At 44.5% G+C, this 26,941-nt stretch overlaps 1 protein-coding gene across 4 annotated transcripts; it reads left to right on the top strand.

Annotated features, from left to right (window-relative positions):
- The first annotated feature begins 5,471 nt into the window (after positions 1-5,471).
- On the top strand, positions 5,472-24,502 carry LOC137528069 (carbohydrate sulfotransferase 6-like). Of its 4 annotated transcripts, XM_068249322.1 has the most exons (3): positions 5,472-5,728; positions 5,845-6,586; positions 22,631-24,502. In XM_068249322.1, the coding sequence occupies exon 3, from the start codon at positions 22,724-22,726 to the stop codon at positions 23,861-23,863; it is 1,140 nt and encodes a 379-aa protein (XP_068105423.1). In that variant the 5' UTR covers positions 5,472-5,728; positions 5,845-6,586; positions 22,631-22,723; the 3' UTR covers positions 23,864-24,502. The 4 variants fall into 4 exon arrangements, with proteins under 4 accessions (XP_068105423.1, XP_068105422.1, XP_068105424.1 ...); XM_068249321.1 differs by having other exon boundaries at positions 5,472-6,586; XM_068249323.1 differs by lacking the exons at positions 5,472-5,728; positions 5,845-6,586 and adding an exon at positions 6,743-6,787.
- Positions 24,503-26,941: the final 2,439 nt, after the last annotated feature.

Genomic DNA, 26,941 nt, shown 5'->3' with positions numbered 1-26,941 from the left:
CGCACTGTGTTGCTATGTGGAGAGGGAGGGGGTGACAGAGCCACGCCTGCCTGATGTCAGACGGCGGACAGGGGAGTGGCTTGTACAAAGGAATCTATTGTTCCTGGGGGTGAGTTGATGCCCCAGGAGAATGGCTTGCATGTCGCGGGTCCGGGATCATGTGCCTCTGTACACATGCCTTATTATCAGTTAGGGTGGTCTTATCGGCCGCCTCAGCCAACTTTAGTCAAGTGTGTGTATGAAGCTTAAAGGGATACTGTAGGCATAGGCAAACGCAGGGGGGGATTACAGCTGCCCAGAATCCCCCCTCAGACCAGGGCCAGTGCTGTGTATGGGGACAGGCACAAGTTGAGACACCAGAATATCTGCAGGCATCCTGCAGCTCACAGCACCGCCCCCTTTCTTTCCCTGCTACAGTTGACTTTCGATGGAGCAGCAGAGTGTGTACAGAGTATGGAGTGGGGAACTTAACAGAGTCACGTATGAGCGCAGCCCAGTGCCCTGCTGCATGAATGCTTCACTTTCCCCTTCATTACCAATGTTGGCTGTCCTCATTATCTGTATCCAAACTGCTCCTGATCGATCCCGTTGTCAGTCGGATGAAAAATTGCATTGTGTACCCAGCATGATGTCCTGCCATATTATTATACTGTATTGTGTGTGGCTGAGGGAGACCTTTCAGGAATCCCCCCCTTGAAAATCCTGGGTTTGCCCCTGGTAGGGGGGGGGGGGGGGGGGGGGGGTCGGGGGAAAATGAGTTGAAGGGGCTTCTAATGGTCCCCCGCAGGCAGGCGCGGAGCTAGGGGGGGTCGGGGTAGGTCAAGTGCCCCCGGGCGCCGGGTCCCTAAGGGCGCCCAGCTGAGCTGATTTTTTTTTTTTTCCTCTGCGGAGGGGAGCAGCGCAGAGAAGAGAAGAGGGAGAGCTATGCGGACGCTGGAGAAGGGGGCCATCTCCCCCCCTTCTCTCACCTTAGGGCTCTCCCTCCCTCCATCGCTGTCCCCTCCGTTATTGTCCGGGTGCTGGCGCAGCGGGCGGGACTCACCTCCGTCTCGCTCCAGCGCCGGCCGGAAGTTCGGATCCCGCAGCCGCTGCTCTGGTCTGGACTAGACCAGAGTAGCGGCAGATCCATCCGCGCTGCGACGAGACGGAGGTAAGTTCCGCCCGCCGCTGCCAGCACCCGGACATTAATGGAGGGGACAGCGAGGGAGAGAGAGCAGCTCTCCCTCTTCTCTGCGCTGCTCCCCTCCTGCTGGGGAGGCAGGGAGGGGGACACCTGGCTACCTACTCTGGGCATATATACCCCTGGCTACATCTACTGGGCATATATACCCCCTGGCTACATCTACTGGGCATATATACCCCAGGCTACATCTACTGGGCATATATACCCCTGGCTACATCTACTGGGCACATATACCCCTGGCTACATCTACTGGGCACATATACCCCTGGCTACATCTACTGGGCATATATACCCCTGGCTACATCTACTGGGCATATATACCCCTGGCTACATCTACTGGGCATATATACCCCTGGCTACATCTACTGGGCATATATACCCCCTGGCTACATCTACTGGGCATATATACCCCTGGCTACATCTACTGGGCATATATACCCCTGGCTACATCTACTGGGCATATATACCCCTGGCTACATCTACTGGGCATATATACCCCTGGCTACATCTACTGGGCATATATACCCCTGGCTACATCTACTGGGCATATATACCCCTGGCTACATCTACTGGGCATATATACCCCTGGCTACATCTACTGGGCATATATACCCCTGGCCACATCTACTGGGCATATATACCCCTGGCTACATCTACTGGGCATATATACCCCTGGCTACATCTACTGGGCATATATACCCCTGGCTACATCTACTGGGCATATATACCCCTGGCTACATCTACTGGGCATATATACCCCCTGGCTACATCTACTGGGCATATATACCCCCTGGCTACATCTACTGGGCATATATACCCCTGGCTACATCTACTGGGCATATATACCCCTGGCTACATATACTGGGCATATATACCCCTGGCTACATCTACTGGGCATATATACCCCCTGGCTACATATACTGGGCATATATACCCCCTGGCTACATATACTGGGCATATATACCCCCTGGCTACATATACTGGGCATATATACCCCTGGCTACATCTACTGGGCATATATACCCCTGGCTACATCTACTGGGCATATATACCCCTGGCTACATCTACTGGGCATATATACCCCCTGGCTACATCTACTGGGCATATATACCCCTGGCTACATCTACTGGGCATATATACCCCTGGCTACATCTACTGGGCATATATACCCCTGGCTACATCTACTGGGCATATATACCCCTGGCTACATCTACTGGGCATATATACCCCTGGCTACATCTACTGGGCATATATACCCCTGGCTACATCTACTGGGCATATATACCCCTGGCTACATCTACTGGGCATATATACCCCCTGGCTACATCTACTGGGCATATATACCCCCTTGCTACATCTACTGGGCATATATACCCCTGGCTACATCTACTGGGCATATATACCCCTGGCTACATATACTGGGCATATATACCCCTGGCTACATCTACTGGGCATATATACCCCTGGCTACATCTACTGGGCATATATACCCCTGGCTACATATACTGGGCATATATACCCCTGGCTACATCTACTGGGCATATATACCCCCTGGCTACATATACTGGGCATATATACCCCCTGGCTACATATACTGGGCATATATACCCCTGGCTACATCTACTGGGCATATATACCCCCTGGCTACATCTACTGGGCATATATACCCCCTGGCTACATCTACTGGGCATATATACCCCCTGGCTACATATACTGGGCATATATACCCCCTGGCTACATATACTGGGCATATATACCCCCTGGCTACATATACTGGGCATATATACCCCCTGGCTACATGGACTGGGCATATATACCCCCTGGCTACATGGACTGGGCATATATACCCCCTGGCTACATATACTGGGCATATATACCCCTGGCTACATATACTGGGCATATATACCCCCTGGCTACATGGACTGGGCATATATACCCCCTGGCTACATGGACTGGGCATATATACCCCCTGGCTACATATACTGGGCATATATACCCCTGGCTACCTACTCTGGGCATATATACCCCTGGCTACATATACTGGGCATATATACCCCTGGCTACATATACTGGGCATATATACCCCCTGGCTACATGGACTGGGCATATATACCCCCTGGCTACATATACTGGGCATATATACCCCTGGCTACATATACTGGGCATATATACCCCCTGGCTACATGGACTGGGCATATATACCCCCTGGCTACATATACTGGGCATATATACCCCTGGCTACATATACTGGGCATATATACCCCCTGGGTACATGGACTGGGCATATATACCCCCTGGCTACATATACTGGGCATATATACCCCTGGCTACCTACTCTGGGCATATATACCCCTGGCTACATATACTGGGCATATATACCCCCTGGCTACATATACTGGGCATATATACCCCCTGGCTACATATACTGGGCATATATACCCCCTGGCTACATGGACTGGGCATATATACCCCTGGCTACATATACTGGGCACATAAACCCCCTGGGTACATGGACTGGGCATATATACCCCCTGGCTACATATACTGGGCATATATACCCCTGGCTACCTACTCTGGGCATATATACCCCTGGCTACATATACTGGGCATATATACCCCCTGGCTACATATACTGGGCATATATACCCCCTGGCTACATATACTGGGCATATATACCCCCTGGCTACATGGACTGGGCATATATACCCCTGGCTACATATACTGGGCACATATACGCCTGACTATATATACTGGGCACATATTATTCTCCTGGCTACATATACTGGGCATATATACCCCTGGCTACATATACTGGGCACATATACCTCTGGCTACATATACTGGGCACACATATCCCTGCCTACATATACTGGGCACATATACCCCTGGCTACCTGTTCTGTGGACATCTCTACCCCTGGCTACCTGTTCTGGGGACATCTATACCGCTGGCCACCTATTCTGGGGACATCTATACCGCTGGCCACCTATTCTGGGGACATCTATACTGCTGGCCACCTATTCTGGGGACAACTATAGACCTGGGGCTACCTATTTTTGGGGAACCACGTCAGATTGAGTGTATTTTGGAGAACTGCTGCCAGGTGAGAGGTGTCTACCATATTAAGGGGGCATTCTACCTATTTATGTGAAATGCTGTCTATTTATGTGACTCATGACTGCTGAATTTGTCTTGTTGGGGGCCTCATGGTTACTGAATTTGTCTTGTTGGGGGCCTCATGATTTGTTGGGGGCCTCAAGATCGCTGAATTTGTCTTGTTGGGGGCCTCATAATTGCTGAATTTGTCTTGTTGGGGGCCTCATGATTGCTAAATTTGTCTTGTTGGGGGCCTCATGATTGCTGAGTTGGTTATGTTGGGGGTCTCATGATTGCTGAATTTGTCTTGATGGGGGGGGCTCATGATTGCTGAATTTGTCTTGGAACATGCTGGAAGGTACATACTGAGGGAGGGTGGGTGAGCGTGAGCCTGCTAACCTCCATATACATTTGGCTCCACCCATAACCACGCCCACATGTATTATGTGACCATGCCCCTTTTTGGCGCGGCGCGCATACCTTGACTTTGGGGGGCGCATTAATAGTCTTTGTCCCCGGGCGCTGAAAACCCTAGCTACGCCTCTGCCCGCAGGCATCCTGTGCCCGCGCAGCCACTCACCGATGCTCCGGCCCCACTTCCAGTTCACTTCTGGAATTTCAGACTTTAAAGTCTGAAAACCACTGCGCCTGCGTTGCCGTGTCAACGCTTCCCCTGATGACACCAGGATCACACAACGCAGACACAGACCATACTGGGGCTGCGCAGTATGCTCCTGGTGCCATCAGCGGGAGTGAGGACACATCAACGCAGGCGCAGTGGTTTTCAGACTTTAAAGTCTGAAATTCCAGAAGTGAACCAGAGAAGGGGGCAGAGCATCGGTGAGTGACTGCGCGGGCACAGGATGTCTGTGGGGGACCATTAGATGCCCCGGGTAACTTCAACTCATTTTCCCCTGACCCCCCGACAGTGTCCCTTTAAGAAGAGTCCTGATCCCCTTCTATTGCCCAAGTCCTCTTTGCCACAGTACTTATTATTTCAGCCAGGCAAATTGGTGTAACAACTTCTCAGAAATGTAGACACCTGCTGGGAAGGAAGCCTCAGCAGGATAAATCTTTGTAGGAATCAAATGAGACAGTTGCAGAGCAAGAATATCCTGTCCAGTCAGGTTTACAATTTAGGAGAGGAGGAGACACATGACAGGACAGAATAGATGATATATGTGCCTCACCAGGCTTACAGTCTGTAGGAAACACAGGATACTGATAGAGAGGAAGACCAGGCAGTCTGCAGGTAACACAGGATACTTCAAGAGAGGAAGAGGACCTGCCCCACCAGGCTTACAGTCTGTAGGAAACACAGGATACTGATAGAGAGGAAGACCAGGCAGTCTGCAGGTAACACAGGATACTTCAAGAGAGGAAGAGGATCTGCCCCACCAGGCTTACAGTCTGTAGGAAACACAGGATACTGATAGAGAGGAAGACCAGGCAGTCTGCAGGAAACACAGGATACTTCAAGAGAGGAAGAGGATCTGCCCCACCAGGCTTACAGTCTGAAGGAAACACAGGATACTTCAAGAGAGGAAGAGGATCTGCCGCACCAGGCTTACAGTCTGTAGGAAACACAGGATACTGATAGAGAGGAAGACCAGGCTTACAGTCTGCAGGAAACACAGGATACTTCAAGAGAGGAAGAGGATCTGCCGCACCAGTCTGTAGGAAACACAGGATACTGATAGAGAGGAAGACCAGGCTTACAGTCTGCCGGAAACACAGGATACTTCAAGAGAGGAAGAGGATCTGCCCCACCAGGCTTACAGTCTGTAGGAAACACAGGATACTTCAAGAAAGGAAGAGGATCTGCCCCACCAGGCTTACAGTCGGCAGGAAACTAGAGAGGAAGAGGATCTGCCCCACCAGGCTTACAATCTGAAGGAGACACAGGATACTTCAAGAGAGGAAGAGGATCTGCCCCACCAGGCTTACAGTCTGCAGGAAACTAGAGAGGAAGAGGATCTGCCCCACCAGGCTTACAGTCTGCAGGAAACTAGAGAGGAAGAAGATCTGCCCCACCAGGCTTACAGTCTGTAGGAAACATGGGATACTGATAGAGAGGAGAGGATCTGCCCCACCAGGCTTACAGTCTGTAGGAAACTAGAGAGGAAGAGGATCTGCCCCACCAGGCGCACAGTCTGCAGGAAACTAGAGAGGAAGAGGATCTGCCCCACCAGGCTTACAGTCTGCAGGAAACTAGAGAGGAAGAGGATCTGCCCCACCAGGCTTACAGTCTGCAGGAAACATGGGATACTGATAGAGAGGAAGAGGATCTGCCCCACCAGGCCTAAGGTAGGCAAACACTCTACAATATAGTTACATACGTAGATACCCCTGGTGCACACCCCCTGTGAAGTTGGGTATATACCATCTGTTTGGATGGGGGGTGGGGTTAAATACCAATAAAACCCAGGGCACTGCAGTCACAGTTGTGTCTCAGCCAGCAGTGATCGAACAAGTGGTGGATTTGTATGTTGGTGGAGAACAGACAAGGTAGGTACCCAGAAGTACCATCAATCCACAGAAGATAAGACCAGCATATGCCGCTCTCTATTGTACAGAGTTTGGATCACATAGATTCTGCCTTGGATTACAGCCAGATGTACAGATAGTAACTGTGAGAAATCTATGGATTTTTCCTTTTAAAATAATACCAGTTGCCTGACTTTCCTGCTGATCCTGTGTCTCTAATACATTTAGCCACAGCCCCTCAGCTGCATGCTTGTTTCTGGTGTGTGATTCAGCCACTACTGCAGTCAAAGAGATCAGCAGGACTGCCAGGCAACTGGTATTGTTTAAAAGGAAACATCCATATCCCTCTTGTACTTTAGTATGTAGTTTACGGTAGCATAACTGTAACGGCGTTCAGCACTAGCAGAGTGTACTGCAGTACTGGTATTACCTGGTTACATCCGAGGTACTGTATGGGGGTGGCTGTGCTGATCTGACATTTGTATTGGCAAATACTGCACAGTATAGGTTCAACCAGACAAAAAAAAACCAATGACTTACTGATCAAAGATTTCAATATTGAGTATTGATCAGAGACCACTATCGATAGCTATGTGTTGCCTGATGCTACATTAAGCTAAATGGAAGTCGGCTGTGAACTGCTTAATTTGGTATATCCTCTAAACCACGAACAGCAGGGTCCTCCCACGACCCACGATTCTGTGACAGTTGGGAAAAATGTGAAGGAATTAAAATGAATGGAGAATTATGGGCTAGAGTTTTTAAAAAAATCTGGAGTATATCGGACACCTATATTCAGCTTGCCCAATATAAATTAATAGCCAGATGGTACCTGTCGCCAGTTCGTATGTTCAGATACGGCTTAGCTGTCGATGAAACCTGCTGGAACTGCGGACGGGATTCAGGTACCTTCTTGCATATGATGTGAAGCTGCCCTGTGGTGGAGGGCTTCTGGAAAGGGGTGGAGGAATTTTGCTCCGGGTACTTAATCCCTGGGGTTACATTAAATGTAAACTGGGCAATTTTTGGGATTAAAGATACAAAAGAAGCAGAAGGTGGTCGTGAGCAAAAACTATTGGTAGATTTGGGGGTAAGATTAACTAGGAAGCTTATTATTAAAAAATGTAAAAATCTGGAACCACTCTCCCTTGGAGAATGGAAAAAGCATATTATAGCATTTCTAAATAATAGAGTTTGGATAGGAGAAGATGATGTGACTGAAAGGTCTAATGCTACTTGTTGGGTTGTTATGAAACGGATTTGGGAGAAGAGTGTTGTCTGACTTCCGTATACCTCTTTGTTTTTGTAAGGAGGAGGAGAGGACCTAGAAGTGTCCGAGTTTTTGGGGGGGAAGTATATGGAGGATGTATGAGGTATGTATGGGGTGTGGTAGGTGGGATGTCTGAGTGAACAGTAATCTGTCATTACGTTGTATTGTTTTACTATATTTCAAATATTTTTCTAATTCAAATAAGATTACTAAATAAAAGATATGGCAAACCATGATGCAACTATTTACCCAACAAGGGAAGGTGCTGATGAAGGCAATTTCTGGTTGGGATATGGCGTATTATCGCTGCTGAGAGTTTGCAAAAAAAAAAAAAAAAAATTTGGTATATCCTCTAATTTGAGATTTAACCACTTTGTCCTTTGCTACAGTATATCTACGTCAGCTGTGGCACCCTCCAAGCCACAGCCACGTAGATATACTGACCTGCTTGCAGCCCTGTTGTGCAGGAACAGGTGCGCTTCAGAGCGCACCTCCCGGCACTAACAGCTGGAATACTAATTGGTGGAAGGGAAAATGTTACCTTGTAGCCAATTAGTGAACCCCCCCCCCCCCCCCCGCGGATGAACGATCACCGATGTAGCAAACAGCGGTGATCCTTTCCACTCTCCCCTCGGTGGCCAGATCTGTTAAAAAAAAAGGATCAGAAAGCAGCCTGACTCACCTTTTCTCGTTCCAGCCATCAGCCTGCAGCCCGAGCCGCCGATCCCCGCTCTGCACACAGCCCTGTGATGCTGCATAGCTGGGTCCCGGCTTGATGACGTCATCAAGCCAGGACCCAGTAACCCGGCATCACAGGGCTGCATGCAGATCGGGGATCGGAGGTTCGGGCTGCAGGCTGATCGTTGAAATGAGAAAAGGTGAGTCAGGCTGCATTCTGATTCTTTTTTTAACAGATCTGGCCATCGAGGGAGTGCGTGGACTCCTGGTGGGGGGTGGGGAGTAAAATGTGCAGCTGGGGGGGGGGTAATAAAATAAGAGGGGACACATTTTAATTTTAAGTGTATCATTTTATACTGGGGGCAGATCTGGCTATAATGGTGGGAGGGGGACCTAATCCTGGGTGCACCCGCTAATCCTGAAGGCGCATCTGGCTATAATGGGGGACCACTATTCCTGGGGACACATTTAGTTATAATGAGGGGCAGCAATCCTGGGGATACATTTGTCTATCTATACTGGGAGGTGCCAAACACAGAGGACACAACGGGCTATACTGGGGGTGACTGATATATTATTGGGGGGACATCTGGCTATAGGGGGGGGTCTGATACTCGGGACACATTTTGCTATCTATACTGGGGGACATAATACTGGTGACATGTTTTTATCTCCTGTGGCACTTTTTATTTTTAAACTGGAAATGATACAAACTGAGAAAAAAATGAATTTTTTTCATTTCCCCCCTCTTTTCCCATTAAAATGCATAGAAAACTTTTTTGGTCTAGGGACAAAATACTCGCCGATGAAATTCTAGTTTGCCCTGAAAAAAACGATACCTAGATCATTTAGGTATCGTGAGTAGGGATAAAGTTATGGCTGATTAAAAAGGGACATAGCTAAAACGTCAAAATTGCTCTGGTCAATTAGGGGAAGACAAGGTCTGGATGCGAAGTGGTTAAATCGGTATTGTCACCATAAAAATCACATTTCAACAGCAACTGGTCTGGGTGTATTAAGTGATAAAGATTCAAAACTTTCAAAACTTTTTCTGCTATTATGATTTGGAGTTATCACATACTTAAAGGGCAACTGAAGTGAGAGAGATGTAGAGGCTGTCATATGTATTTACTTTTATGCAATACCAGTTGCCTGCCTATCCTGCTGATCCTCTGCCTCTAATACTTCTTTTTATCTATAATATATTCCTCCTCTTCCATTTATTTACCTGCCTAGCTGCTTATCTGAAACACGATCCCCTGCTCACTTGTGTTTACAAGCAAGGCTGAGGTGACTCAGCGATTGAAGGAGAAAAGAAAAAAGTAAAGGGCATAAATGACATCAGGATTTAGCCTCAGCGGTGGGCAAAAGACATGGTTCACACCAGGAACAGAATTCTCTTCACTATATAACATTCACTGAAATCAAAACGTGGACAGTATAATACATGTGTTATGCAAGTAGATAAAGTATGTATTACTTATATATGTGTTTTTTTCCCTGGCATAGTATGGCTGATCCTCCTAGTGAAAAAAAACCCAGCCCCTATGGGGTACTTACCTTGGGAGGGGGAAAGCTTCTGGATCCTAATGAGGCTTTCTCCATCCTCCTAAGCCTCATTAGGATCCAGCACTTTTTCACCCAAAAATACAGCCGACAAGGATGTTGGCTTTGGTTACGGCGCAGTAGCGCCTGCAATATTAATTTACCACAATCCTGTGCAGGCTCATAAGCGGTTTTCCGAATTGGGCTCAGGCGAAAATAGCTAAGCTCAAACGGGTCATCTCTACTGTGCAGGAGCGAGTCGCCGACGTCTGCGCAGTAGAGCAGACCCGATCAGGCTTGGATATTTGCACCTGAGCGTGATTGGAAAGCCACTACTGCACCTGCACAGGATGGCGGTGGATTCATATTTACATTGCCGCTATTCTGGGGCTGCCAGCGCTGGATCCAGGAGGGGGAAGAGGATAGGGGAAGCCTCGTTAGAATACAGAATAAACATACATATATCCAGGCACATTGCCTCTAGTTAGGACATTAAATAAATTATTAAGGAAAGGGAGGTGCTGAAGGGGGTGTGGCTAGAAATGGCAAAAATCAATTAACCCTTCGCACACTCACATGCAAATGTTCAAACAAATGCATTCACAGATTTACTCATCCAGGCACCACTGTTATCCCTACAGCTAAATTAAAAGCCGGGGTCTTAGTTCACAGCAGAATGCATTCTTATGCTTAGTCACCTATACTGCGTAGAAGTACCCAGGTAAACATAGGTGTCCTAACTCTGGCCCTGTAACATGCATAGTGCAGACATGCAAACACATTCATTGCATCAAACCTATCAATGGATTAGGAGCACACATCCCAACGTCCTCTCCTGGGACAGACGGTGCATCTTACCAATCGCACAAGGGAGCTAACGTTATGTGTCCATGTGCACCATGCACATACACCAGCATAAGCTGTGTGCATGCTGACAAACATACAGGGGAAGGGGGAGTGCACCGAATTGGTGCACTCCCCCCCACTCTTTCCCAGGAGAGGAAGTTAGGATGTCTGCTCCTAATCCATTGATAGGTTTGATGCAATGAATGTGTTTGCATGTCTGCACTATGCATGTTACAGGGCCAGAGTTAGGACACCTATGTTTACCTGGGTACTTCTACGCAGGATAGGTGACTAAGCATAAGAATGCATTCTTCTGTGAACTAAAACCCTGGCTTTTAATTTAGCTGTAGGGATAACAGTTGTGCCTGGATGAGTAAATCTGTGAATGCATTTGTTTGAACATTTGCATGTGAGTGTGCGAAGGGTTAATTGATTTTTGTTGTTTTTTTCATTAGAATACAGAGGCTCCTCCCCCCTCTCGAGGTACATACCACCCAGGGCTGTTTTTTATGCAGATTTTCTTTAAGCACACCTGAACTGAGAGGTATATGGAGGTTGTCATATTTTTTTCATTTTGAATGAATGAATAGCAGCTGCCTGAATGAATAGCAGTTGCCTGAATGAATGAATAGCAGCTGCATGAATGAATGAATGAATGAATGAATGAATGAATGAATGAATGCATGAATAACAACTGCCTGAATGAAAAAATAGCAGTTGCCTGAATGAATAAATAGCAGCTGTCTAAATGAATGAATAGCCTGAAGTGAGAGGTATATGGAGGTTGCCATACTTTTTTTAATTTGGAATGAATGAAAAGCAGCTGCCTGAATGAATAGCAGCTGTCATGAATGAATGAATGAATGAATGAATAGCAGCTGCCTAAATGAATGAATGAATGAATGAATAGCAGCTGAATGAATGAATGAATGAATGAATGAATGAATGAATGAATGAATGAGTAAATAGCAGCTGTCTGCTTGAATGAATGAATGAATGAATGAATGAATGAATGAATGAATGAATGAATGAATTAATTAATGGCAGTTGTCTGAATGAATGAATAGCAGCTGCCTGAATGAATGAATAGCAGCTGCCTGAATGAATGAATTAATGAATGAATATCAGCTGCCTGAATGAATGAATAGCAGTTGCCTGAATGAATAGCAGCTGCCTGAATGAATGAATAGCAGCTGCCTGAATGAATGAATATCAGCTGCCTGAATGAATGAATAGCAGCTTCCTGAATGAATGAATGTCAGCTGCCTGAATGAATATCAGCTGCCTGAATGAATGAATAGCAGCTGCCTGAATGAATGAATAGCAGCTGCCTGAATGAATAAATATCAGCTGCCTGAATGAATTAATAGCAGTTGCCTGAATGAATTAATAGCAGGCAGCTGTCTGAATGAATGAATGAATATCAGCTGCCTGAATGAATTAATAGCAGTTGCCTGAATGAATGAATGAATAGCAGTTGCCTGAATCAATATCAGCTGCCTGAATGAATGAATATCAGCTGCCTGAATGAATTAATAGCAGTTGCCTGAATGAATGAATAGCAGCTGCCTGAATGAATGAATAGCAGCTGCCTGAATGAATGAATAGCAGTTGCCTGAATGAATAGCAGCTGCCTGAATGAATGAATGAATGAATGAATATCAGCTGCCTGAATGAATTAATAGCAGTTGCCTGAATGAATGAATAGCAGCTGCCTGCCTGAATGAATGAATGAATGAATAGCAGTTGCCTGAATGAAGGAATAGCAGTTGCCTGAATGAATAGCAGCTGCCTGAATGAATGAATATCAGCTGCCTGAATGAATGAATAGCAGCTGCCTGAATGAATGAATGAATAGCAGCTGCCTGAATGAATGAATATCAGCTGCCTGAATGAATGAATTAATGAATGAATATCAGCTGCCTGAATGAATGAATAGCAGTTGCCTGAATTAATAGCAGCTGCCTGAATAAATGAATATCAGCTGCCTGAATGAATTAATAGCAGCTGCCTGAATGAATGAATGAATAGCAGCTACCTGAATGAATGAATAGCAGTTGCCTGAATGAATGAATAGCAGCTGCCTGAATGAATGAATATCAGCTGCCTGAATGAATGAATAGCAGTTGCCTGAATGAATGAATGAATGAATGAATGAATGAATAGCAGCTGTCTGGATGAATGAATGAATATCAGCTGCCTGAATGAATGAATGAATAGCAGTTGCCTGAATAGCAGCTGCCTGAATGAATGAACATCGGCTGCCTGAATGAATGAATGAATAGCAGTTGCCTGAATGAATGAATAGCAGCTGCCTGAATGAATGAATGAATAGCAGTTGCCTGAATGAATGAATAGCAGCTGCCTAAATGAATGAATGAATGAATGAATGAATGAATAGCAGCTGAATGAATGAATGAGTAAATAGCAGCTGTCTGAATGAATGAATAGCAGTTGCCTGAATGAATGAATAGCAGCTGCCTGAATGAATGAATATCAGCTGCCTGAATGAATGAATAGCAGTTGCCTGAATGAATGAATAGCAGCTGCCTAAATGAATGAATGAATGAATGAATGAATGAATGAATAGCAGTTGCCTGAATGAATGAATAGCAGTTGCCTGCTTGAATGAATGAATGAATAGCAGTTGCCTGAATGAATGAATAGCAGCTGCCTGCCTGAATGAATGAATATCAGCTGCCTGAATGAATGAATAGCAGTTGCCTGAATGAATTAATAGCAGCTGCCTGAATGAATGAATGAATGAATATCAGATGCCTGAATGAATGAATAGCAGCTTCCTGAATGAATGAATGTCAGCTGCCTGAATGAATATCAGCTGCCTGAATGAATGAATAGCAGCTGCCTGAATGAATGAATAGCAGCTGCCTGAATGAATGAATATCAGCTGCCTGAATGAATTAATAGCAGTTGCCTGAATGAATTAATAGCAGGCAGCTGTCTGAATGAATGAATGAATATCAGCTGCCTGAATGAATTAATAGCAGTTGCCTGAATGAATGAATGAATAGCAGTTGCCTGAATCAATATCAGCTGCCTGAATGAATGAATATCAGCTGCCTGAATGAATTAATAGCAGTTGCCTGAATGAATGAATAGCAGCTGCCTGAATGAATGAATAGCAGCTGCCTGAATGAATGAATAGCAGTTGCCTGAATGAATAGCAGCTGCCTGAATGAATGAATGAATGAATGAATGAATGAATATCAGCTGCCTGAATGAATTAATAGCAGTTGCCTGAATGAATGAATAGCAGCTGCCTGCCTGAATGAATGAATGAATGAATAGCAGTTGCCTGAATGAAGGAATAGCAGTTGCCTGAATGAATAGCAGCTGCCTGAATGAATGAATATCAGCTGCCTGAATGAATTAATAGCAGTTGCCTGAATGAATGAATGAATAGCAGCTGCCTGAATGAATGAATGAATGAATGAATAGCAGCTGCCTGAATGAATGAATATCAGCTGCCTGAATGAATGAATAGCAGCTGCCTGAATGAATGAATGAATAGCAGCTGCCTGAATGAATGAATATCAGCTGCCTGAATGAATGAATTAATGAATGAATATCAGCTGCCTGAATGAATGAATAGCAGTTGCCTGAATTAATAGCAGCTGCCTGAATGAATGAATATCAGCTGCCTGAATGAATTAATAGCAGCTGCCTGAATGAATGAATGAATAGCAGCTACCTGAATGAATGAATAGCAGTTGCCTGAATGAATGAATAGCAGCTGCCTGAATGAATGAATATCAGCTGCCTGAATGAATGAATAGCAGTTGCCTGAATGAATGAATGAATGAATGAATGAATAGCAGCTGTCTGGATGAATGAATGAATATCAGCTGCCTGAATGAATGAATGAATAGCAGTTGCCTGAATAGCAGCTGCCTGAATGAATGAACATCGGCTGCCTGAATGAATGAATAGCAGTTGCCTGAATGAATGAATAGCAGCTGCCTGAATGAATGAATGAATAGCAGTTGCCTGAATGAATGAATAGCAGCTGCCTAAATGAATGAATGAATGAATGAATGAATAGCAGCTGAATGAATGAATGAATGAGTAAATAGCAGCTGTCTGAATGAATGAATAGCAGTTGCCTGAATGAATGAATAGCAGCTGCCTGAATGAATATCAGCTGCCTGAATGAATGAATAGCAGTTGCCTGAATGAATGAATAGCAGCTGCCTAAATGAATGAATGAATGAATGAATAGCAGTTGCCTGAATGAATGAATAGCAGTTGCCTGCTTGAATGAATGAATGAATAGCAGTTGCCTGAATGAATGAATAGCAGCTGCCTGCCTGAATGAATGAATATCAGCTGCCTGAATGAATGAATAGCAGTTGCCTGAATGAATTAATAGCAGCTGCCTGAATGAATGAATGAATGAATATCAGATGCCTGAATGAATGAATAGCAGTTGCCTGAATGAATGAATATCAGCTGCCTGAATGAATGAATAGCAGTTGACTGAATGAATATCAGCTGCCTGAATGAATGAATATCAGCTGCCTGAATGAATGAATAGCAGTTGCCTGAATGAATGAATAGCAGCTGCCTGAATAAATGAATGAATGAATGAATAGCAGTTGCCTGAATGAATGAATGAATGAATAGCAGTTGACTTGCCTGCTTGAATGAATGAATGAATGAATGAATAGCAGTTGCCTGAATGAATGAATAGCAGCTGCCTGAATGAATGAATGAATGAATATCAGCTGCCTGAATGAATGAATAGCAGCTGCCTGAATGAATGAATGAATATCAGCTGCCTGAATGAATGAATATCAGCTGCCTGAATGAATGAATTAATGAATGAATATCAGCTGCCTGAATGAATGAATAGCAGTTGCCTGAATGAATGAATAGCAGCTGCCTGAATGAATGAATGAATGAATGAATGAATGAATGAATAGCAGCTGTCTGCTTGAATGAATGAATGAATGAATGAATTAATTAATTAATGAATGGCAGTTGTCTGAATGAATGAATAGCAGCTGCCTGAATGAATGAATAGCAGCTGCCTGAATGAATGAATTAATGAATGAATATCAGCTGCCTGAATGAATGAATAGCAGTTGCCTGAATGAATAGCAGCTGCCTGAATGAATGAATAGCAGCTGCCTGAATGAATGAATATCAGCTGCCTGAATGAATGAATAGCAGCTTCCTGAATGAATGAATGTCAGCTGCCTGAATGAATATCAGCTGCCTGAATGAATGAATAGCAGTTGCCTGAATGAATAGCAGCTGCCTGAATGAATGAATATCAGCTGCCTGAATGAATGAATAGCAGTTGCCTGAATGAATGAATGAATAGCAGCCAGCTGCCTGAATGAATGAATGCATGAATAGCAGTTGCCTGAATGAATGAATAGCAGTTGCCTGAATGAATAAATAGCAGTTGCCTGAATGAATGAATTAATGAATGAATATCAGCTGCCTGAATGAATGAATAGCAGTTGCCTGAATGAATATCAGCTGCCTGAATGAATGAATAGCAGCTGCCTGAATGAATGAATATCAGCTGCCTGAATGAATTAATAGCAGTTGCCTGAATGAATTAATAGCAGGCAGCTGTCTGAATGAATGAATGAATATCAGCTGCCTGAATGAATTAATAGCAGTTGCCTGAATGAATGAATTAATGAATGAATATCAGCTGCCTGAATGAATGAATAGCAGTTGCCTGAATGAATATCAGCTGCCTGAATGAATGAATAGCAGCTGCCTGAATGAATGAATATCAGCTGCCTGAATGAATTAATAGCAGTTGCCTGAATGAATTAATAGCAGGCAGCTGTCTGAATGAATGAATGAATATCAGCTGCCTGAATGAATTAATAGCAGTTGCCTGAATGAATGAATGAATAGCAGTTGCCTGAATCAATATCAGCTGCCTGAATGAATGAATATCAGCTGCCTGAATGAATTAATAGCAGTTGCCTGAATGAATGAATAGCAGCTGCCTGAATGAATGAATAGCAGCTGCCTGAATGAATGAATAGCAGTTGCCTGAATGAATAGCAGCTGCCTGAATGAATGAATGAATGAATATCAGCTGCCTGAATGAATTAATAGCAGTTGCCTGAATGAATGAATAGCAGCTGCCTGAATGAATGAATAGCAGCTGCCTGAATGAATGAATAGCAGTTGCCTGAATGAATAGCAGCTGCCTGAATGAATGAATGAATGAATAGCAGTTGCCTGAATGAAGGAATAGCAGTTGCCTGAATGAATAGCAGCTGCCTGAATGAATGAATATCAGCTGCCTGAATGAATTAATAGCAGTTGCCTGAATGAATGAATGAATGAATAGCAGCTGCCTGAATGAATGAATGAATGAATAGCAGCTGCCTGAATGAATGAATATCAGCTGCCTGAATGAATGAATTCATGAATGAATATCAGCTGCCTGAATGAATGAATAGCAGTTGCCTGAATTAATAGCAGCTGCCTGAATGAATGAATATCAGCTGCCTGAATGAATTAATAGCAGCTGCCTGAATGAATGAATGAATGAATGAATAGCAGCTACCTGAATGAATGAATAGCAGTTGCCTGAATGAATGAATAGCAGCTGCCTGAATGAATGAATGAATGAATATCAGCTGCCTGAATGAATGAATAGCAGTTGCCTGAATGAATGAATGAATGAATAGCAGCTGTCTGGATGAATGAATGAATATCAGCTGCCTGAATGAATGAATAGCAGTTGCCTGAATAGCAGCTGCCTGAATGAATGAACATCAGCTGCCTGAATGAATGAATAGCAGTTGCCTGAATGAATGAATAGCAGCTGCCTGAATGAATGAATGAATAGCAGTTGCCTGAATGAATGAATAGCAGCTGCCTAAATGAATGAATGAATGAATGAATGAATGAATAGCAGCTGAATGAATGAATGAGTAAATAGCAGCTGTCTGAATGAATGAATAGCAGTTGCCTGAATGAATGAATAGCAGCTGCCTGAATGAATGAATATCAGCTGCCTGAATGAATGAATAGCAGTTGCCTGAATGAATGAATAGCAGCTGCCTGAATGAATGAATGAATGAATGAATAGCAGTTGCCTGAATGAATGAATAGCAGCTGCCTGAATGAATGAATAGCAGTTGCCTGCTTGAATGAATGAATGAATGAATAGCAGTTGCCTGAATGAATGAATAGCAGCTGCCTGCCTGAATGAATGAATGAATATCAGCTTCCTGAATGAATGAATAGCAGTTGCCTGAATGAATTAATAGCAGCTGCCTGAATGAATGAATGAATGAATGAATGAATGAATGAATATCAGATGCCTGAATGAATGAATAGCAGTTGCCTGAATGAATGAATATCAGCTGCCTGAATGAATGAATAGCAGTTGACTGAATGAATATCAGCTGCCTGAATGAATGAATATCAGCTGCCTGAATGAATGAATAGCAGTTGCCTGAATGAATGAATAGCAGCTGCCTGAATAAATGAATGAATAGCAGTTGCCTGAATGAATGAATGAATAGCAGTTGACTTGCCTGCTTGAATGAATGAATGAATAGCAGTTGCCTGAATGAATGAATAGCAGTTACCTTAATGAATGAATGAATAGCAGTTGCCTGAATGAATGAATAGCAGCTGCCTGAATGAATGAATGAATGAATATCAGCTGCCTGAATGAATGAATAGCAGCTGCCTGAATGAATGAATGAATAGCAGCTGCCTGAATGAATGAATATCAGCTGCCTGAATGAATGAATTAATGAATGAATATCAGCTGCCTGAATGAATGAATAGCAGTTGCCTGAATGAATGAATAGCAGCTGCCTGCCTGAATGAATGAATGAATGAATGAATAGCAGCTGTCTGCTTGAATGAATGAATGAATGAATGAATTAATTAATTAATGGCAGTTGTCTGAATGAATGAATAGCAGCTGCCTGAATGAATGAATAGCAGCTGCCTGAATGAATGAATTAATGAATGAATATCAGCTGCCTGAATGAATGAATAGCAGTTGCCTGAATGAATAGCAGCTGCCTGAATGAATGAATAGCAGCTGCCTGAATGAATGAATATCAGCTGCCTGAATGAATGAATAGCAGCTTCCTGAATGAATGAATGTCAGCTGCCTGAATGAATATCAGCTGCCTGAATGAATGAATAGCAGTTGCCTGAATGAATAGCAGCTGCCTGAATGAATGAATATCAGCTGCCTGAATGAATGAATAGCAGTTGCCTGAATGAATGAATGAATAGCAGCCAGCTGCCTGAATGAATGAATGCATGAATAGCAGTTGCCTGAATGAATGAATAGCAGTTGCCTGAATGAATAAATAGCAGTTGCCTGAATGAATGAATAGCAGTTGCCTGAATGAATGAATGAATAGCAGTTGCCTGAATGAATAAATAGCAGTTGCCTGAATGAATAAATAGCAGTTGCCTGAATGAATAAATAGCAGTTGCCTGAATGAATGAATAGCAGTTGCCTGAATGAATGAATAGCCTGAAGTGAGAGGTATATGGAGGTTGCCATACTTTTTTCATTTGGAATGAATGAATAGCAGCTGCCTGAATCTAAATATTTGTAATCAATCCTGGCGAAGGGGTCGCATGGACCATGCCAACCGTGGAGTGTTTTGTCTGCCTTTCCTGTCCTCTACCGCAGCTGCCCTCAGAGCTGGTTCTGGCTACAATGGGGCCCCAGGGCAGAAGTAACCTGGGGCCCCCCTCCCGCCAGTATAGTACTCAGATGTGCCCCTAATGATTCCCCACCCCCAATTTAATAGCTACTGTAGATGTGCACCCCCCTCCTCGCAGTTTAGTAGCCAGATGTTCTCCCCACCTTCTCAGTATAATAATGAATGAATAGCAGCCTGATGTGCTCCCCCTCCCTCAGTATACGTAGATATGCCCCGCCCCCATATAGTAGTCAGACGTGTGTGCCCCCCCGTATACTGGCCAGATGCATCCAATAACGACCTCCAGATCCTCCGGGTTTCAGGCACTGCAGGTCTGTCTCCACATAATTTAGTAGGGTGGTGGTGGACACTTGTTGGGTGCCCCTATGGATGAAGGGGCCCTGGGACAATTGCCCCCTTTGCCTTTATGGCACTGGCTGCCCTCATGCACCTTCTGGCTATGACCTGGGTAGGTTATATTCTATAAATCCATACATTGAGGTCGATTTATAAAGCATTACCGCATTCGGTAATTGAGAAAACAGCTGACTTTACAGAGCACTCAGCAGAATGTCAGTTCATAGCTGTTACCGCATGCAAAGCTGAAATTCCCGAGCAGTGAGGTAAATTACCAACTTGTGCTGGACTACTATACCCCTGACTACATATACCGAGGAGGACATTTACCTCTGGCTACATAAACTGGAGACTAATATACCCCCTGGCTACATATACTGAGGACATATACCTCTGGCTAGATAAACTGGGGACTAATATACCCCTGACTACATATACTGGGCACATATACCCTCTGGCTACATATACTGGGGACAGCTATACACCCGGCTACATATACTGGGGACTACTATACATCTGGCTACTTATGGAACATACATCTAGGCTAGCCACCTATTCTGTGGACATCTATACACCTGGCTACCTTTTCTTGGGACATTATACATCTGGCTACCTATTCTGGGGACAACTATATTCATGGCTACTTATACTGGGGACACCTATAGACCTGGCATCCTATGCTGGGGGTACCTATTTTGGGGGAACTGCTGTCAGATTATCTGCATTTTCGGGGAACCACTGTTAACAGATTAAGTGTATTTTGGGGAACCGCTGCCAGATTATGTGTATGTTAGGTGAACGGCTGCTGACAGATTACCCATATTTTGGGGAACTGCTGCCAGGTAGCTAGCCAGCCTAGTGGTAGTAGCCACTAGCCAGGTGGGGGGTTGGAGGGGAGAGAGTGCAGCCAGAGCCAGCTAGCCAAGCCACACAGCCAGCCAGCCTGCAGCCAGCCCAGTAGTAGTAGCCACTAGCCAAACAACACATGGGACTGGCTGGGCCTGTCTGCTGTGCTGTGCTGTCTCTGTGTGCTTATCTCTGCTACCTCCAATTTTTCCAGTATGAGCTGTTTTCTGTACCTGCACTGATAGTAAACTAGCTGCAGTGTGTGCTGATCTATGCTACCTCCAGTATGTACAGTAAAAGCTGTTACTTTATGTTTGTACTGATAGTAAACCAACTGCAGTGTTTGCTGATCTCTGCTACCCCCAGTATGTACAGTATAAGCTGTTACTCTGTGCCTGTACTGATAGTAAACCAGCTGCAGTGTGTGCTGACCTCTGCTACCTCCAGTATGTACAGTATAAGCTGTTACTCTGTGTCTGTACTGATAGTAAACTAGCTGCAGTGTGTGCTGATCTCTGCTACCCCCAGTATGTACAGTATAAGCTGTTACTCTGTGCCTGTACTGATAGTAAACCAGCTGCAGTGTGTGCTGATCTCTGCTACCTCCAGTATAAGCTATTACTCTATGCCTGTACTGATAGTAAACCAGCTGCAGTGTGTGCTGATCTCTGCTACCTCCAGTATGTACAGAATAAGCTGTTACTCTGTGCCTGTACTGATAGTAAACCAGCTGCAGTGTGTGCTGATCTCTGCTACCTCCAGTATGTACAGTATAAGCTGTTACTCTGTGCCTGTACTGATAGTAAACTAGCTGCAGTGTGTACAGTATAAGATGTTATGCTAGGTACACAACATACACATTTCTGTTAGATTTTCTGTTAGATTTACCTGCCACATAGATAATTCCCTACATGTTGGAAATTATCTATTTAACCATCTATCTGCCTAGCAATTAGGCATTGTTCTACTCAGCAGGAGCGAGATGTGCGTATACATCTTTAATCTATGCCTATACTGATTGTAAATTATCTAAATAGAGGACAGGGGGCTCCATCCAATATTTCGATGGGCAGGCCCGTTATCTGTAGCTTACACCACTATTAAGTTCATGTACATTTGGCCCCACCCATGGCCATGCCCACTCTCAGAATGGCCACACCCATTTTTGCCTGTGCCCACAGGTGCCCCGGATCTTCAAGGACCCTAGGGACGCCCCTGCTGATAAGAATCACTTCTATAGATGCTTTGAATAGTAGTTATTATGCACAAACTGTTCCCCATTCCCTTCTTGCACCTCTGACACTGTAGTTGCCAATGGCAGGTTTTGGTGGGCCGTGTCAATTGTTATGTATAGAGTGCTTGGGGGGCCCAATGTAAAACTTGCACTGTGGCCCATAGTTACTTAGCTAAGCAGGGTTTTTCCAGGGGCACAAGGGTGACGAATCGCAGTATGTGAAGATCTGCCAGTAGAGCTTCTTTATGGACGAGGGAAATACAGGTCTTGCTTTCTACTGCTAGTTTTCAATTTTTTTTTTTACCGTCAGCGATTTTGATGCTTTATCTAGCATATACATTTACATTCTGATATTTTCATTTGCTAACGGTTTGTTTTTGTATTTTGCTTTCTTTCTACAGGTTTCAGCTTTCATTTTTTCCCCCAGTCTGTTCTTTCCATAAGTTCTGTCTGGCTCTTCTTCAAGTTATCTATCAGCTATTTATACTCTGCAGATGATGTCCCCACGTATCCGATTGCTCTCCTTGCTCTTCATAGCCTTTATGTTCTTCTGCTTGTCCCAGTTCCTTTCTAACAAATCTATCTCAATTTCCTACTTGCCTTCTTTTTCTCAGAAAAGGAACCCTGTCCACCTCCTGGTTGTGTCTTCCTGGAGATCGGGATCAACCTTCATAGGTCAGATCTTCAACCATCACAGTGATGTGTTTTACTTCTTTGAGCCTGGACATCCCATCTGGATAAAGCTTCCAAACGAGAGTTCTGAGCTGCTCCATTATCCCTTAAGAGACCTCCTACGCTCTCTATTCACTTGTGATGTATCATCTCTTCGGCACTACCTTCCCAACGGTGGAAAAAGTGTAGATGAATTGGGTTTCTTTGCTGAAACTCGTGCTCTCTGCACGCCTCCAGCTTGCTCAGCATCTGTTCCCTCTGAAGGCTACGACCGCCTCAGTTGCTACCACCGCTGTAAAGACACCTCTCTGGATACAATGGCAGAGATATGCAAAACATACAGTCACGTGGTGATGAAAACAGTTCGTATTTTTGACCTTTCCGTTCTACTTCCCCTTTTTCGAGATCCTGCTCTTGATCTCCGGATTTTGCACCTTGTGAGAGATCCACGGGGCATTGCCTCATCTAGGAAATACTTTGTTCTTGATGACGATAATAAAATTGTACTTAAGAATGAAGGAAACACAAATATCACAATAAGCAGGGTCATGCAGAAGATCTGCAAATCTCAGGTTGATATCAACAATGTGGCCAAAGCAGCTCGTGTCTTGCAGGGACGGTATATGGCCATTCGCCATGAGGACCTTTCCAACGAACCATATAAATATGTTAAAGAAATTTACAAATTTGCCAGTCTTCCCCTAACCAAAGACTTGGAACAGTGGCTTTACAATGTCACCAACAAGGAGGAGGGAGATGGAAATAACAACATGACCTTCTCACGGGAGTCCTCAAAGGTAATTCAGAAATGGAGAAGTGATCTGGACTTTAATTTTGTGGGAGAAATTCAGAAGAACTGCAAAGAGGCAATGGCTCTGTTTGGCTATTTGCCAGCAAGATCTCAGTCTGAACAGAAAGATATGAATCTGACTTTGTTCAACAGGGAGTGGTCATTGGTATAAACTGAGGGATTTGGTATAAGGAACCTCTGTGAGGTATTAGATAAATAACTATATGTTGACCTGCTAATTTAATACTGGAAAATAGATGATGAGTCTGGTAGCAAGTTATTAGTTATTCAGTCCACCCACCAGCCTTTCCTGCTATGATGTTTTCTTTCAAATAGTGTATTTTATGGAGACTAAGAGGTTGATTCACTAAACAGTGCTGATAAATAGCACACCTTATCAGAGATAGCACTTTTACATGCCTTATCAGAGTAGCATAGCGAGCACTAGCAACGTATGCCTCCTAATTGGCAATGGCACTCGTCCTGCCCTGAGCCCCTGCGGGTTCGTAGCACTCGCTACACTACTCTGATAAGGCGTGCTATCTCTGATAAGGCGTGCTATCTCTGATAAGTCGTGCTATTTGTCATAGCATGGTTTATTGAATCAACCCCTAAGTCAGTAGTCGGTGGGCCAGGAAAATGAGGAAGGACTGGTGCACACCAAGAGCGCTTCAGAGCTCTTTGAAAAGCGCTTGGCTAATTTATCTGAATGGGAGGAATCACACCACACGATGTGATTTTCTCCCAAACGCAAACGCGGGTCCTGCAGCGTGTCTGCGCTTTTTCGTGGCAATTCAGCCTCAATGTTAAAGGGATACTTAAGTCAAAAATAAAAAAAAAATTTTTACTCACCTGGGGCATCCCTCAGCCCCCTGAAGCTGTATGATGCCCTCGCAGCCTCGCTCCGATCCTCCTTTCCCCGCCGGCAGGTACTTCCGGGTTCGGCGACAGCCACTGACAGGCTGGGAACGCGAGTGATTCTCCGCGTTCCCAGCCGCTATATCACCCTCTATGCTGCTATAGCGTATTATACGCTATAGCAGCATAGAGGGTGATATAGTGGCTGGGAACGCGGAGAATCACTCGCGTTCCCAGCCTGTCAGTGGCTGTCGCCGAACCCGGAAGTAGCCGCCGGCGGGGAAAGGAGGATCGGAGCCAGGCTGCGAGGGCACCATACAGCTTCAGGGGGCTGAGGGATGCCCCAGGTGAGTAAAAATCATTTTTTATTTTTGACTAAGTATCCCTTTAAGTATAGGAAAGTGGAAAGTCGCTCTGAAAAGCGCTAGATCACAGCGATTTTCCAAAAGTTTTTGTTACAGAAGCTGCTAAGTTCCAGCTCTACTGTAACAAAAAATAAAAAAAGCTACACAAAAACACTCCAAAAAGCGATAGGCATGATTAAAAAATCGCTAGCTCTGAAAAATCACTTCAAAAATGGCCAATCGTTTGCAAATATGCTAGAGCTTTTTGGTGTGCAGTGGCCCAAACTTTGATAGACATATATCACTACTGCATTCAAATTTCACTTGTAAAATAATATTTGTCGATAGCTGTTTAACTACTTCCAAAGCAGCAGTCTCTGCTCCATTAAGGACCAGAGACTGCTGGTGCAGTAAAATGGCGCTTACTGACGAATCGCCTCAATAACCGCTGCTCCAGCTGGTAACGCCGCTCTGTCCCCACTGCAGGACCCTCTCTCTGCCATCTCTATGACAGCAGAGCTGTGTGAGCAGGTCAGAGGAGCCGCTTTTATTGGCTCCTGACGCTGTCAATCAATGTAAGCCAATGGGATTGGCTCACAGTGATGACAGGGTCAGAAGCCAATGAAATCGGCTCTCTGACCGGCTCACACTGCTCTGCCATCATATAGACGGCAGGGCGAGTGATCTGCGGCGGGGAGACAGCGGCATGAGCGGCGGGACCGCGCGGCCACCATTGTTGAAATCTACGTCCTGTCAGATCCGCACAGCCACAAGCATGACGTAGATTTCCACTGCGTTGGTCCTGAACCGGTTGCTGTTCCAGGACGTCCTCACCAGTGCTGTAGGTTTTAGGATGTAGCCAAATAATTTATTTGTATGTGTATTATAATTGTGGGGCGTGTCATGTGAAAATTAGGAAGGGCGAAAGAGGAGAAAATGGGTGTTTTCTTTATGCCTAATTTTTCCCCACAAAAATGACTATAAAATAGAAAAGAAAGCCTAGATTGTACTGAAAAAAACAAGATATTTATCACCTGGCATAAGTAATTAAAAAGTTACAGCCATATCAAAAGGACACCGCTAAAGTGTCAAAAATGTCTGGATCCTTTCTTTCACACTAGAGGCTGCAGTAGAAAAGGCTGAAAGTCAGCCTTTTGCTTAACGGCAATACATAGCTTTTTGAAAGCGTTTTGAAAGCGTTTTACAGCTCATATGAAAACGTCCTTTTTTGTTTTTCTATAAAAATAAGTGAACAAGTTAGCTGTAAAACACTTTGAAAACGCTGAAGTTGGCGGTTTCCATTGACTATTACTGAAACGCCAACAGCCAACTTCGGCTGTAAACAGCCCCGAAAAAGCTCCTGGGAGCGTTGAAACGCAACGCTCCAAAACGCTGAGTTAGATGTGAAAGGTAAAATGAAAGTCTATGGACTTTCATTTTACCTTAGAAAACGCCAACTTCGGCTGTGGTGTTAAAACGCCAAAAAAAGTCCTCTGGTGTGAAAGGGCCAGGGGTAACAACCGTGGAACACAAAATTTTTATTGACCGGTATATGGAGTCTGTCATCTTGGTTGCCATTGTTACAACAACAAAAAAATACTACGTGTCTGGCTTTCATGCTGATCCTCTGGCAGGCCCCAGCTACTAATTATTATTATTATTTATTTATAAAGCGCCAACAAATTCCGTGGCGCTGTACAATGTAAGAAAATAAAGCAAGGGATACATAATGTTACAGACAATGATATACATCAAATATGAACACTGATACAGAATACAGAACTGCTGATTACAATTGCAAATTTAACATGATGACTAAAATGTATAAATGTATAACAGAGTGCAAGCAATTAAATGAATAACATTCCATGACACAAAAGGGTGAGAGCCCTGCCCTTGCGAGCTTACAATCTAAAGCAGGTATGTCAAACCCAGGGCCGGCCCGCTCATGAGGCGGGGTGAAACATTTGCCTCAGGCGGCAGATCTGGGGGGGCGGCACCCGCCTGTCCATGCGCTGGGGGCCGCCCGCCGAGCTGGAGAGGTAGCG

Source organism: Hyperolius riggenbachi, chromosome 8 (genome assembly GCF_040937935.1).
Source record: "Hyperolius riggenbachi isolate aHypRig1 chromosome 8, aHypRig1.pri, whole genome shotgun sequence".
NCBI classification, from domain to species: domain Eukaryota; kingdom Metazoa; phylum Chordata; class Amphibia; order Anura; family Hyperoliidae; genus Hyperolius; species Hyperolius riggenbachi.
This window is presented reverse-complemented; position numbering and strand designations above follow the sequence as displayed.

What these genes read in the sequence shown, in the direction of transcription:
- LOC137528069 (XM_068249322.1), top strand. Translation starts at nt 22,724, where the DNA reads ATGATGTCCCCACGTATCCGATTGCTCTCCTTGCTCTTCATAGCCTTT.